The 13,548-nt window shown below is 41.0% G+C and overlaps 1 protein-coding gene across 8 annotated transcripts in view; it reads right to left on the bottom strand.

The window, feature by feature from the left end:
• Myo1b (myosin IB) overlaps positions 1 to 13,548 on the bottom strand; it is a 157,933-nt gene that overhangs the window by 51,699 nt on the left and 92,686 nt on the right. For all 8 annotated transcript variants that reach the window (XM_087202659.1, XM_087202658.1, XM_087202656.1 and 5 more), the window contains exons 7-9: positions 12,075 to 12,138; positions 2,367 to 2,465; positions 1,068 to 1,171 (exon numbers count right to left, since the gene is read on the bottom strand). In XM_087202659.1, the coding sequence (XP_087058785.1) occupies positions 1,068 to 1,171; positions 2,367 to 2,465; positions 12,075 to 12,138 (267 nt within the window). The remainder of the gene's footprint in view (positions 1 to 1,067; positions 1,172 to 2,366; positions 2,466 to 12,074; positions 12,139 to 13,548) is intronic.

The following is a 13,548-nucleotide window of genomic DNA, read 5'->3' as shown; positions in this document are numbered from 1 at the left end:
TACAACCTCCAAAGAGAAAACCTCCTCACTTATTTTGCATGCAAGAAAACCCTGGTTGGCAAAGGTGACGCACCTCCTCGGAGACACTATGGGTCCAGGGGCCCTTGCTCACCCATGAGCTTGGATGCGGCACCAGCTATGTGCCAGGCAAAGTGGTTGCAGAACAGGCCTTGGATACGTGTCTTAACTGAAACCATGTCCAGGAGTCAAGAGACTATTGCTTCCATATGAGCACGGTTATACAGTTTTTTAAAAGGCAGGCTCTGTGAGATGGTTTCTTTTTGAGAACAACTGGCATTCTTTGTGTGTGTGAAAGAGAGACTTCACAGCAGTGCACACTTTTTCATTTGTTATGGAAAATTTCAGACATATACAAAAGTGGAAAGAGCCAGGGAAAGAATCCGCACATCCTTTTCTTCCCCCACAATGATAAACAAATGGCAATCTCGTTCTACCTATAATGGGACCTCGACTCCCCGTCAACCCTCAACCCATAACCCCACCTGTCTCATTTGGGAGCGAATCCTCGTTAACACATCGTGTCACAATAAGACTAATTTTGAAAGTATGTGCCACTTAAAGACAGAAAGTGCAGTATGAGGTAAAGACATTTCTCTAATGAAACTGGAAGGCTAATCATTCTGGTTTATACTTCAGTTTTCTAAACTGTATAAAAACAAGATTTTAGGTCTCAAAAACAGTTGGGGTTTAATAAGATCCAAGGGCAGTTTTCACACTTACAAATTAATTCTGGCTGTAAAACTTTGGCTATAAAACATTTGGAATTTAAATACAACATTTAAAGAGTCAAATCTCAGGATAATGTATGAAAGCTCCTTTTGATAAAGGGTGAAATCTCAAGAGCTCATAAACCATTGCCTTTGCAACCTCGTAGGGTTTTGAGTTAGTGAAAAACCAAACTAATAAAAATGTAATGAACTCTTGTATAATTCTAAAACCTCAGGGAGCATGAGCTATGCTTTAAAGAAAATTCAGAATTGTTAGCAGTTCTGACTGAGCAGTATAGTGTTACTCATTTTAAAGTGTAACGAAAGCATTTCCCTTACCCTAACGGTTCTGAAATTGGCTGCGTCGTCGACTCCATTAACTTTGGCTGAGTCCAGACTCAGGTAATTGTATCTGCTGAAATCCCGCTCCAGCTTAAGTTTGTCTGTTGAGTCACACATACAAATTGATAATACGTGTAAATCATTAATACTTCATTTTTAATTCTTTTTTTTTTTGGTACCAGGGATCGAACTCAGATCCTTCCGCTTGCAAGGCTGGCGGCAGAACCACTGAGCTAAATCCCCGGCCCTTCATTTTTAATTCTTATGCCAAGATGACTTCTTTATTCAATCAACAGTACAAAAATGGGTGCCCAAATAACAACTGTAGCATTTTCCTAAAATCACCTTTATTATGGTTGCGTGTTACTCAAACCCTGCTTTTTCACATTTATGCTTAATGAGTGAGCCCCTCTCCACAAAGGATTTCTGCTTGGGGATTCTCTCAGCACCACCTATTTGGCTTCTCTCCTCTTTTGAGCAATACACAGAGGGCAGTGATAAATGTTCTTTATACAAATTATTTTTTGATTCATGTGGCTTATTCTGGTGGGACATATTGCCCACCTGACAGGCTCTGACACTGTATGACTCTCAGCTGGGCCTGCCAATTAGTCTCTTAGGACAAGGTCATCACTTTGAAGTTCTAAGCAGGTCAGCAACAACCATTAACTTTATTCTTCTTAATACCTTTTTCTTACAAGTGTACATTGGATGCTTTCTGCTGTTTTAAAGTGCATCTCTTGATTATTAGGATGACTTCTCTCCTCCAGGGTGGGTGACTTCCTGTAACTCTTCAGGCTCAGACTATTTACTTATTCAGTATTTTTCATCACTTAGCTATTGACTCTTGGAGTCTATTCTTATGGCACACTAAACTTCTAAAACATACGAGTGTCAGGATTTTATCTCTTGTACCAGCTACAAATGTATTCCCCATTATTTTTAAATCCTCACTGAGCAACTTGATTTTATGTAATTGTACTCATTTACTGCTCTCTGCTAAAATTCTCTCTCTACATGAGATATTCTTGTATTTTATTTTTTAAATGTGTGATTGGTCGCTCTTGCTCCAATGGGCTCCTTTTTCCATCTGAGATGGAGAGCCCGGTCTGATGAGTACAGGGCCAAGACATGAATGTGGGTCGTCGGCAGACACAAACACATCATGTTCTCCGCCTTGGCTAGATGCATGGAAAAGTCTCATGAAGGAAGAGGAAGCATATGGAACGTGTTTTAAAGGGAATGCTTTGGAAAGCGTTATGACAATACAAATTAACACCCTGAAACTGGGCTTACGGAGGAGCTCTTCAGAGGCACCGGAGAGCAGCTGATAGAACACGTGGAAGTTCCTTTCTCCTCTTGGCTGCTTAACCACCCGTGATTTCTCTAAAAGATCTGAAGAGAGAAGGAATTAAACCATAAGAATCCATTTCACTTTCAGATCCATCATACTTTTTCCCTCCCTCTCACTTTCTTCTTCTATTTTTTGTAATAATCCTAAAAGAAGTTACATTTTCAGTGCTACTTTCAGAAAGAAGCACACATCTAACTAAAATCACCAGGTTCTTTTAAAACAGGGAGTATGCAAACTAAGCTACATTCAACAAGCTGATTTAACCTAACTGCTTTTAATTCCAACGCTCTCTTGGGTTCTAATGATGACATTAAACTTTTCAAAATGCAACATTACAAATGTAAACAATGAAGAGCAGCCATTCAGCGATGAGTCAGTTTAATCATTATAATAAAAACAAGGTTTGAAGTCCTATTATGTGCTAAGTCCTTCACAGACATTATCGCATTGAATCCTCCCAACTATTTTATAAGGCCACCATTTTACAGCTAAAAACAATGGCCATCCAAGAGCATAAGAAACTCAGCGGTAACGGTGGAGGCAGGACTTGCAATGGGGCCACAGGACCCCAGGACAGGCTCTTCCTTGCCCCTAAGTGCCCTGCCACCTGGCAGAAGTAAGCCAGATTGTTCTGGGTATCGCAAGCCTTGGAATTTGGTGCTTTGTAACAGTGTACTTTCACTGATACCAGGGAATTTTCCATCTCATAAATTTAAGGTCTTATCAAGATTTCAGACTTCCATATCCAGAAGTGAAAAAAGAAAGAAAACAAGGGAGTCAAGGCAGCAGCACACTGCCCAGAGTGCTGCTTCCCTCTCACCAGGGAGACACAAGAGGGTCCGCGCTCTGCAGGGAAAGGGCAATTTTAGCTGTAAGATTCCAAATCGGCAATCTCATTGCTGAGAACTACACATCTGATTCCCAGTAAACCTGAAACCTAAAACATTTCAAAGGAGAGAATGCAAGGTGTGCAATCCTTCTAGGAACGATCGTTGACGCTCTGGGTCTCAATCAACCCACCTACTGCTCTCCAGTGCCTCCCAGGAACCATTTGGACAGAGCCCAGACCCCATGAAGACGTGAAGACTCTCTTCGCCTGCAAGGGTCACACATGGACCCGGGTACCCACGCCCTCCCCAAACTGACTGCAGCAGCAACTGTCCAGGCAAGATGACACAGTGCTTAGGACAGAGTGAGGGTGAGGGGGGCAGATGACCACAAAGCCCAGGCTGTGCCCACAGCCCTAAGAAGCTGGCCACCTCCCTCCAGCATGGCTCATCTCCGAGCCTGTTGCCCTCACCCCCAGCAGGGGCTCCCTAAGTGTGGTGACAAAGAACTGTTTGGCAGCATATCCACAGCCGCTCCCAGAAGCTAAGCATGAAACTTCAGGACATCAGCTCATGCCCTCAGAAGGCATGGGACAACTCTGACCGCGCTGTGTGCCAGCAACAGGCCGGCCAGCCCAGCAGCTGGCACTTGCAACCAATGCTCACAGGCCATGGGAATGCGGAAAGACCAAAGGCTAAGACTCAGAAGAGAATCCCCACTGAGTTGAAGAGTAACATTCGCTTGTGCAGGATGTGGGAGGAATGTTGCCTGGATGCACTTGTGGACCCACACATACTGATGTGATCTGCATTCATGACCATACCCAAGTATGAGGCAAAACGCAACAGGTGACACAAAAAGCAAGGTGCAGGGGAAGCAGAGCGAACTCTCACCAGCCTTCCACTCAGCACTCTTGCTTTGTGGCACCATATTCGGCCCTGAACACTCCACGGAGGCTGGCTGTACAGTCCCTGCTTTACAGATGAGAAAAACTGGCTCATGTCACACCCTTGCAAGCAACAAAATTCTACCAGAATTCAAAATGCTGGGTAATTAGGGTATCATGTTTACACTATGTAATTTTCCAGCACAAAAGAGAATCTGAAATCTTTTAACACTTGGAAACTCAGTACTTTATATGAAATACATGACTTCACCGTGTAACTTCATCACAAGGTGAGGAAGCTTTTATTACAAAGCAGCTGAAGGTTTCGCCACTTAAAATGTTTACTCTATTACCTCAGAGCCTACTGTTTCAGTTTATGACTTTTCTCCTAAGTCACGAGTTTCCAGGTAGAAAAGTAATTAGGGAAAATGTTCACCCCCAAATAATTTACTAATGCTTAAAACCGTTCCCTCCTGGTATTCTCTTCGAAATGTTCATACACCAAACACAATCTAACAGCAGGAAGCCATATCAAATAATTACTCAGAGTAAAGAACATAAACTCAGTTCCCCACAGGGACTTAGCACCTGACCATTTTAACTTACTTAAATGTGCCCCGGAATTCAGTCAAAGCAGAATACTGGCACAGCATTCTCCCCTGCCTCCCTGGGCTGGACCTCTGCTAATGAGATTTAGTGAGGAAGAGATACTGCCATGTGCTAGATGTCTAGTATAGGAGAGAGATGATGAGAGTCCCTCTGAGATGCAAAGCTAAGTATATGTTCACTTTAATAGGAATTTACACTTTAAAGGAAGAGAGAAGCTCAGTGAGCAGTTTATTCTAAGGGAGACATGAACGGGCTAGGGACAAAGAAACAATAGATGAGGACCTGGTCTCCTACCCCACGGTGCCATTACTACCTGACAATTAACACAAAAAACCCAGGTCATTTTGAGGCAGTCGTAATTTGGCTTATCCACCACATGGTCACGTGCCTGTGTGAGTGCACGGCCCAGGACAACCTCCCCAGGGCACAATTTGTGAAAGAATAACATGCCCACAATTGCACCAGCTGGATGATGAAAATTTTCTATAGGCAAAGGAATAAAAAGAATAAAAGGGTTGAGAAGAAAAAAAAATCCCACTACCTTGGGGCATGAGGTTAAACAGTAGGATAGAAGGTTACCATATGTGTAATCTCCTTTTCAGGAGAAAGAAGTGGTCCGAGTTCTTGATGAAGGTTTAAGGATCAGCTTGGTCTCAGTTGTGGCAGTGAGGTCACGGTGACAATGAAAACACACCGAAACCCCTTGACTCTGAACACTGACCACCCCACGGAGATCCTGTGCCTGCTTCCAAATGCTCCAACAGGAACATTTCAAAAAAGTATCTTACGGGCACTTCAGTTCTTCTGATGGATTTCTGCCTCTTTATTAAAGCAAAAGGATACACTAAACAACAACCATCTGCCTGTAATCTAAGTAACCATAATTTCTTCTACCTTTGCCTCCTTGGAAAAAAAAAGTGTCAAATAGCCAGTGAGTTACAGGGCATAACTTATGGTAGCTTCAGTGGAAAATTCTGAGTATGAACTTATTGTACTTATTCAGTTATTTATTTTTATTCACACATTTGCAGTACATAGCACGCAAAGATTACATTCATCATGGGGAGTTGGCTCATGTACATAAAACATCTTAACTCATTTTACTTCCTTTCCTCTCTCTTCTTTTCCCTCCATCTCTAGATCCTTTTCCCACTTATAGAAGATCTGTCTCCCTGATTCCTATTATACAGCCTTTATTTTGGTCTTTACATTATTTATACTTTGTGTTTCTCACAAATGAAATCATGCAGTATTTCAGCTTGTGTGTCTAATTTATTTCACTTAACATCACAATCTCGAGGTGCATCCATTTTCCTACAAATGACTCAAGTTTGTCCTTTATGGCAGAGTCGTATTCTAATAAGTATGAGTGCCACATTTTCTTCATCCATTCATCTGCTGATGGACATACAGGCCGCTTCCCAGATTTAGCTATTAACAGCTGGACTGCTATAAGCATGAGTAGGCATGCATCACTGTGATATATCTTTAGCTCTTTCAAGAAGATACCTATAGGGGGAACAGCGGACTGACTTTTGTTTACTTAGGGACTGAAGCCAGGGCCTTTGCAATGAGCTACATCCCCAGCTCTTTTTTATATTCAGACAGAGTCTCACTAAATCACTAAGTTGCCCAGCCTGGGTTTGAGCTTTCGATCCTCCTGCCTCAGTCCCCCAGAGTGCTGGGATTATAGGTGTGCACCACAAGGTCCAACAACCAAGTCTAAAATCATCGCTAGGAAAGAAAAGAAAATCATCTCTATATTTTTGGAAAATAGGCAAAGTAAATCCTAAAGATTGACAAGTAGGAAGGCTCACTAATGACAATTTTGCAAGATTAAAAAGATTTATCAAATGTCTTCTTACAAATTGTTCGCTGCGTGTGTTTTTACAGTCAGACACCAGGTGCGAAGGCCTGCCCAGGGCTCCCGATCAGGCCTGGTCGCTGCAGCCCTGCTGTTTGCAGTCTGAGGCAGCTGCACCTCCTAATGCGCATGGACAGCATGACTCTCCCTCCACCTCCACTGTGCTTTGCAAGCACCTTAGTCAGTGTGAAGTTCTCACTCAAGTAAGTAGCCTGGACTTATAAAATCAGCACTAACAAGAGAGCTGGACATGGTACAGGAAAAATCCCGAGTTCACAGAATTTATTCATGAAAAAGCAGTTTGGGCTGTAAGGTATTAAGAGAACTTGGCTAATGACACCCATAATTACTGCTTATTAGGATACAGTTGCACATACACTGTATACATTTTCATAATATATTTTCTGATGCAAATTTGCTATTTAATAATTGAAAATGTACTCACGAATGAATGTGAATCTAAAATTCTAGTCCCAACCCTGAAATAAAACTGAGATACCCTTGGTATTTTATTACGCATACTACCCTTATACACAGGTTCATTCTTTATATGAGGGTTAGGTATATCTGAATACCTGGTTTCTTCTTCATTTGTACATAAGCCTTGTTTCATGGTCAAAATACAGTGGTTTCTTTTTTTTATCGTGGTGAACAAATTTTTGTTAAAAAAATAAAAACCAAAACACCGAACCAAAATCATGACAAAGGAAAGGATCTACTTTTATCTGAAGTCACCCATCACCAAGTAGCAGAACTGTTCTTTTGGGATGTCAGTTTTATAGCTAAACACACTTCACAATGTTATTTGTTTTCTTAATGAGCTTTAAAAATCAAAATGTTAAAAAAAAAGTCATTCCAGCATTACAAACTAGGTAATGCACTGTCTTAGTTTTTTTAAGAACACAGATCAAAAACGGATACTGTTGACTGGAGAATATTCGATAGCTTGTGAGAGCTGATTCCTGTCAGGGCTTCCAAGACCACCTCCATGGACAGAGGCCCAGGACACAGAGATCGAAGTTTCCTCATTAATGACTTGCCATCAGACGCCACAGACATGACATTATGTTCCCTATCCTAAAAATGGCACCAATGAGCCACTCGTACAGACTGAACAACAGGCCATGAGGTGGACAGCAGGCACATGGTAACAATCATGAATTCAAATGAAATGTGGAAAGGAAGGCACACAGAGCCATCGGCTCCGTCCCGTCTCCCCTGAAAGGGGGTGCTCACTCCCTTCTGCTTCCCCTTCCCTGGGGAGGATGGGGGCTCGGCCCTCTCTCAGCCTCCCAGCACAGGAGGAAGGCTGGGCTGGGCAGGGAGTCTAGAGAAGGACGCGGGGTGCACAGAACCCCAGAGCAGCTCAAAGGGCCCCTACTTTACCCTCCTAAGTTTGGGGAGCTTGTTGGGCAGCAAGAATAACTGGAATATACGCTGATCCCAATACCTGTCTGCCTTCATAACCCACAGGACCATAGTAATACATGAAGCTGGACTTCCAACTTTACTGGGATTTAGAAAGTCTTTAAAATTATTTAAAAATGATTAATGTAGAATATGCAGATAAAACTAATAAAGAAGAAGCTTTACTTATCAGCCAATTTCTCAACTGCACATAATTACTTATATGCTTACTAACTAATTATCAAATATATATTAGATGCCAGACACTATTTAGGTAACCGGTCACTCAGTAGTAAACCAAGCTAAGGCCTTGTCTCTATAGAGCACATATTTGTTGAAGGTTTAGATACAGTAACTAAATCAGTATTTAGTAGTAAAAAATGCAAATATTTATCGAGTGTTTACTATGTACCAAGCACCATATGACCGCTGTAGATGTTGTGGTGACTAAGGCAGAGCATCTACTTGATTGGTTTGGGGTCAGTCCAGGTCCATAGTAAAGCACACTTGTGGATGTGTTTGGGTGGTAATACAGTTGTGACCTTGGGGATTATACCTGGTCCCTCATCTCTTCCTCTCTGGCACTATTCCCCTGCTCTGCTTACTGGCCACCATGCACTGAGCATCTCTCTTCCACCATGCCCTTCAGCCATGATGTTCCTGCTTTGGAGCCTGCCAACCGTGAACTGAATCCTTTAAAACCACAAACCAAGTCCTCTGAAACCATGAACCAAATTAAACTTCTTCTCCCTGGGGCAGGAAAGCTGATTAATGTACACGCTAATAAATAACTAATACCTCATACAACCTGAGATAAACACTATTATTCCCATTTCAATGATGAAAAAATAGAAGTACAGAGAATTAAGAAACTTGCTGTCTTTTTGTTAAAAATCACATGATAAACCAGTAAGTGTGGCATAAGTAGGCTCATAAATATGCCCCAAATAATGAAATAAGAAATATAGGGGCTGCCTGTAATTAACCAATCTATCCAGCAGCAACATACCTACTGTGTGTCAGGTATTGGCTCTTGATGCCCTACTGTGAACTGGGCAGCCTTATTTCTTGTCCTAGTTTACACAGATACAACTTGAAATCACGAGTTATTTCATATTCTTATGTGAGTATCTGTAATATTCTTATTTTAGTAGATAAAAATCCCATGACGTGCATACTACATTTTCTCTATGGTCTAAATTGCCACAAATATAAGGCTCCTAGGACTGTTAATAAAAACAGGTTTCTACAAGCTTCCAGTGCATAATACTAGATAAAAATCTTCAAATACAAATTAAGTATCAGGAGACCAACAAGCCTTAACAAAGTAAGAGAGATGTTATTTCAGATCAGCTGAACATCTGGATGTACTTTCAAATTTTACCTTCTCTATTGAAGCAAATGTTTGTCATCTTCTATTTTAGTAACACCTCTCTCCTAATAACTCTAAGTTTTCAATGAGTTCCAGATTTGACGTTTTATAGCATTATCTCTTTTAGAAACAGAGAGAAGAGTCTGGGCTTTCTTTTCCACTTCTTAGGATACAACTGGCTGGAGGGTTCTCCTATCTTTTCTTCAAGGTAATAATTTTAGCCAGTAACAATCTGAGTTCTTCTGACCTAGTTGCTACAAGAGAGAGAACATGTACTTCCTACAAAATGGCAAATCTTGGCTTCTTTTCCAGACTACAAGAAACCAGTTTCAGGAATGGGAGAGGACGGGAGTGGACCTGCCCACTGCTTCACGTCCCTGTAGGCCACCAAGAGGCAACTGCTACTGACCACCTATGAGTCAGTCCTCTAGCTACGTGGGTGACACTTCCCGCCCTGGCCACTCGTGCTTCTTTTTGCTCAAAGTGAAGGATACTCTCAAATACCAGGGTGTTTCCCCTACCACAAATTTCAATATAATTTCATTGTGGGAGCAAATGGTACCAAACCGCATATGAAATCCATTCCAAGATATATTAATCTTAATTGGAAAAAACTGAGCATTCAATATTTATTCTCCATGGATACTAAAAGAATTTAGGAACAGGAAGATAAATGTTTAGAGCTTAAACTTCAAAATTTTAAGCTGACATTATTTTCTCAAAATATAGTAATTTCTAATTGTTTTTCTAGAATCTTCCAGAGCAGTACTGATCAAATCATTCCAGAATGTTCAAGTTCTACATAAAAATAAAAGCACATTTACCCTCACCTAAAGAGTATTATTAATTTAATAACTAGAGTTTATCTGCCTTGTAAAAAGGGACCACTAAAGATTTATGAATACCTTTCAAAATAAAAAGTAATCGTTCTTAAAAATGATGACCTTAAAGTTGAGGCACATCTCTCCCTCGATGGCTCTCATCAGCTGCCACAGTGTGTAAAAGGGTTCGACCTAACAAATTTGGCCAGGGTGAGAGTTATTTGCTGCTGGCTCCACCATGCAGATTTGCCTGAGTACTTTTGCTCCCATATTCAGCACATACGCTCATCTAACCTAAATAGCACTCTTCTATCCAATTTCATTTCACATCAGAGCTTTCTCTTCAGAGCATTTCTCTAACAATTATACATTCTTACAAATATGAATAATCCCAACACACGGCAAACCAAAGTATACAGTCAGGCAAACTAAAGTGGAAAATTAAATTATTTAAGAACTTCAAATGATGAAATGGGAAGAACCATCCAATCTGTTACCATTGTTTGAAAGACAAGGGAACTCTAGCCCTCGATTACTCTATGAATCATGATTTTTAAAAATTCTTTTTAAAAACCCATCTGCATAGTATGTCCAAATTATTCAAAAAATTTCCAATTTTCAAATGGAATCCTTTGGGCTCTAGGGTTGATCAGAAAGAACTTGGGAGCACCTAGGGATATACGGGTTCTGGGCTACCAGGCTGAAGCTCCTTCTGTTTTACATTTGGGGTTCAGCAAACATTTCACTTGAAGGACTCCCAGCCAGGGATTTAGCTCAGTGGTGCTGCACCTGCCTGGCAAACCCAAGGTCCTGAGTTCAATTCCCAGTACCAGAAAAAAAGAAAAAGGAGGAGGAGGAGGAGGAGGAATCCCATTGCTATAACAAAACTAATCAATGTGCTCTGGATACTTCAGTCAACCCTGTCGTTTTTGTCTAATCTCAATTTGGAATTCTTTTCCTTCTAGAAATCCTAACAGCACCCAGGCTGATGACCCAGCTGGGGGAGATCTGGCCTTGTGGCCCTTGGCACATCCGGAAGACTCCAGAGCAGGCCCAGACTGTGGCTGGGTGCACCAAGCCCTGCAGCGCCATCCTCAATTTTCCAAAACAACCAAACTCAGCACAGGCAGAGACATCAGGGCAGTGGCCTGGGTACCAAGCACCAGAGCACCGTGACTTCCTGTGGCTTTTCCCTCTGACAGGGAACATATCACCTCTCCAGTCACCATCACACCTAAAGGAAGCTAGTGAGTCCACATTTTACCTAACAGGTACCGGTATATCCCATTTCAGTCATCTAAATACTAGGAAAGAGAAGCAAAATTTCTCAAAATAGCACCTGAAATACAGGCTATTCCTTTTATGGGATAAATATTATCAAAGTTATTCATTAATAATCAATTACTCATATTTTAGCTTAGTGACTGAAATACTTGCCTAGCATGTGGGAGGCCCTAGATTAGATCCCCAGCACCACAAAAAACAGTCAAACATAGATACACAGATAGACAAAGTCAATTATTTATATTCTATTTTTAATCACAGAATAAACATTTTCTTAAAGAAAATAATCTTTGGGAAATCTTTTTATACTAGAATGACTTACAGACTATAAGGAACAGTTGGACACATATTTATTTCTTTAGCAGACTTCTAAAATGTTTTCAAAAGGGAAAGATTTTAAATGATCTTTTAAAAGATTTGTAAATTAATTACAAAGCAATTTGAAATGCAAAGGTTAAAAGTCTAAGAAAATGAAACATTCTTCTACCTATCTCTTAAAGATACAAGTACTTAAAATATTCTATTATACATGTTTTGTTATTCTGAACTTCTTTACAAAGAATCAAGGAAAATACTCACAGTTACTTATCACACCTCCGAGTGGATCGCCTTTAAAGTCAAATTCAATATCCATATATTTGCCCTGTCAAAGAAAGACTTGGTGAGTTTTCAGGTTCACCTCAAAATAGTCAGTGTGGCAGAGAATAGAGCACAAAGCCCTTATTTTAGTGCATTCGCTTAAATGTAATTTTAAAAGGCAGTTCATGCAAGCATGGGGCAAAACAATAGCCTCCATAAATATTTCATGCTAAATATTCCTTTTGCTCAAAGCAAATCTATCCTGTTGCTAATTTAAGAATAGATCCTCTTAGCTGTCACGTGACTTTTCCATTTCAGATATGTTTTCCCAACTTCTGAACGGTGTGGGTACTCAAATTAAGAATGAAAATAGGAAGATAAGTAGTCCTTCCATATGCACTCACTGGGAGGAGGAGTCATCTCATTTTTATAGGCAAAATATGTTGTAAACCCTGCTTATAAACTCCAAACACACTGGAGAGTGGATGAAACGCAAAATTCCCTTTTTATATCTACTCAAATCAAATATACAATCACGTGGTGTGACCAGCTCAGAATCAAAGACTAATTATTATTACGTTTTTTGGCTTCTGACCTAGATTATATGGCAATGTAATATGGTTCATATTACATTATATATATATGTATACATATATATACATATATACACATATATATACATATATACGTATATATATACACATATATGTGTGTGTGTATATATATATGTATATATATTATCTTGAAACACACATGTAGCTTAATGCTGAGAATCTTTTTTAAAAGAATTGGTCTCTAACTGCCAGTTAAGAAGTAACAAGAATAACAGAACAACCCTGACAGCTGTTTCTTGTTCGGAAAAGAGCATGCTGAGTTACTGCGGCTTTGGTCTTCTCAGGTGCGGTCTTAGCAGGTGCTTTATAAATCTCCCTGAGAGTGACTTTAACTGTAATTTGCAGAATGAAAAGAAGAGAGGAAGAAACGTGGTCCCGGGAACTTGGTCGGCAATGTGCTCGGCGACTTTCTCATAACAGAGGCACACTCCCTCCATCTCCTCTCATCCTTATCTTACTCCGAAAAGCGGATGTCTGCCAAACCCTGCTTCAAGGCTGAAGCAGCCCAAGGAGCAGTGAGGCACTGCCCTGGCCTTCAGGCGTTCCCAGCTGAGAGGGAGTGGAGCCAGGTGAACAGGACCTTCCGGGCAGAGCTCACATCTCACCCGCAGCAGGGTGCTGTGCGGAGAAAGGAGCACAGGAGTCCACAGCTTAAATGCAAAATCCCGAGTCAGGCAGGCCAGGAGGGCAGAGGGCAGGGAGAGTCGGTCTAGGAATCAGCCTCCGTACAGATCTTTTGCAGATGGGAAGAGGGGACCAAGAGGCAGAGGCGGGGGAGAAGGGAAGCGGAAGGGTGCATGAAAGAATTCAGATGTGCTGTGCACGTGTATAACTCCCCAAGATGCATGCCATCATTACGT

The sequence above is a fragment of the Heterocephalus glaber genome, unplaced genomic scaffold, assembly GCF_053883595.1.
Source record: "Heterocephalus glaber isolate CG9 unplaced genomic scaffold, H.glaber_assembly_v1.0 deba00001778, whole genome shotgun sequence".
Lineage (NCBI taxonomy): Eukaryota > Metazoa > Chordata > Mammalia > Rodentia > Bathyergidae > Heterocephalus > Heterocephalus glaber.
This window is presented reverse-complemented; position numbering and strand designations above follow the sequence as displayed.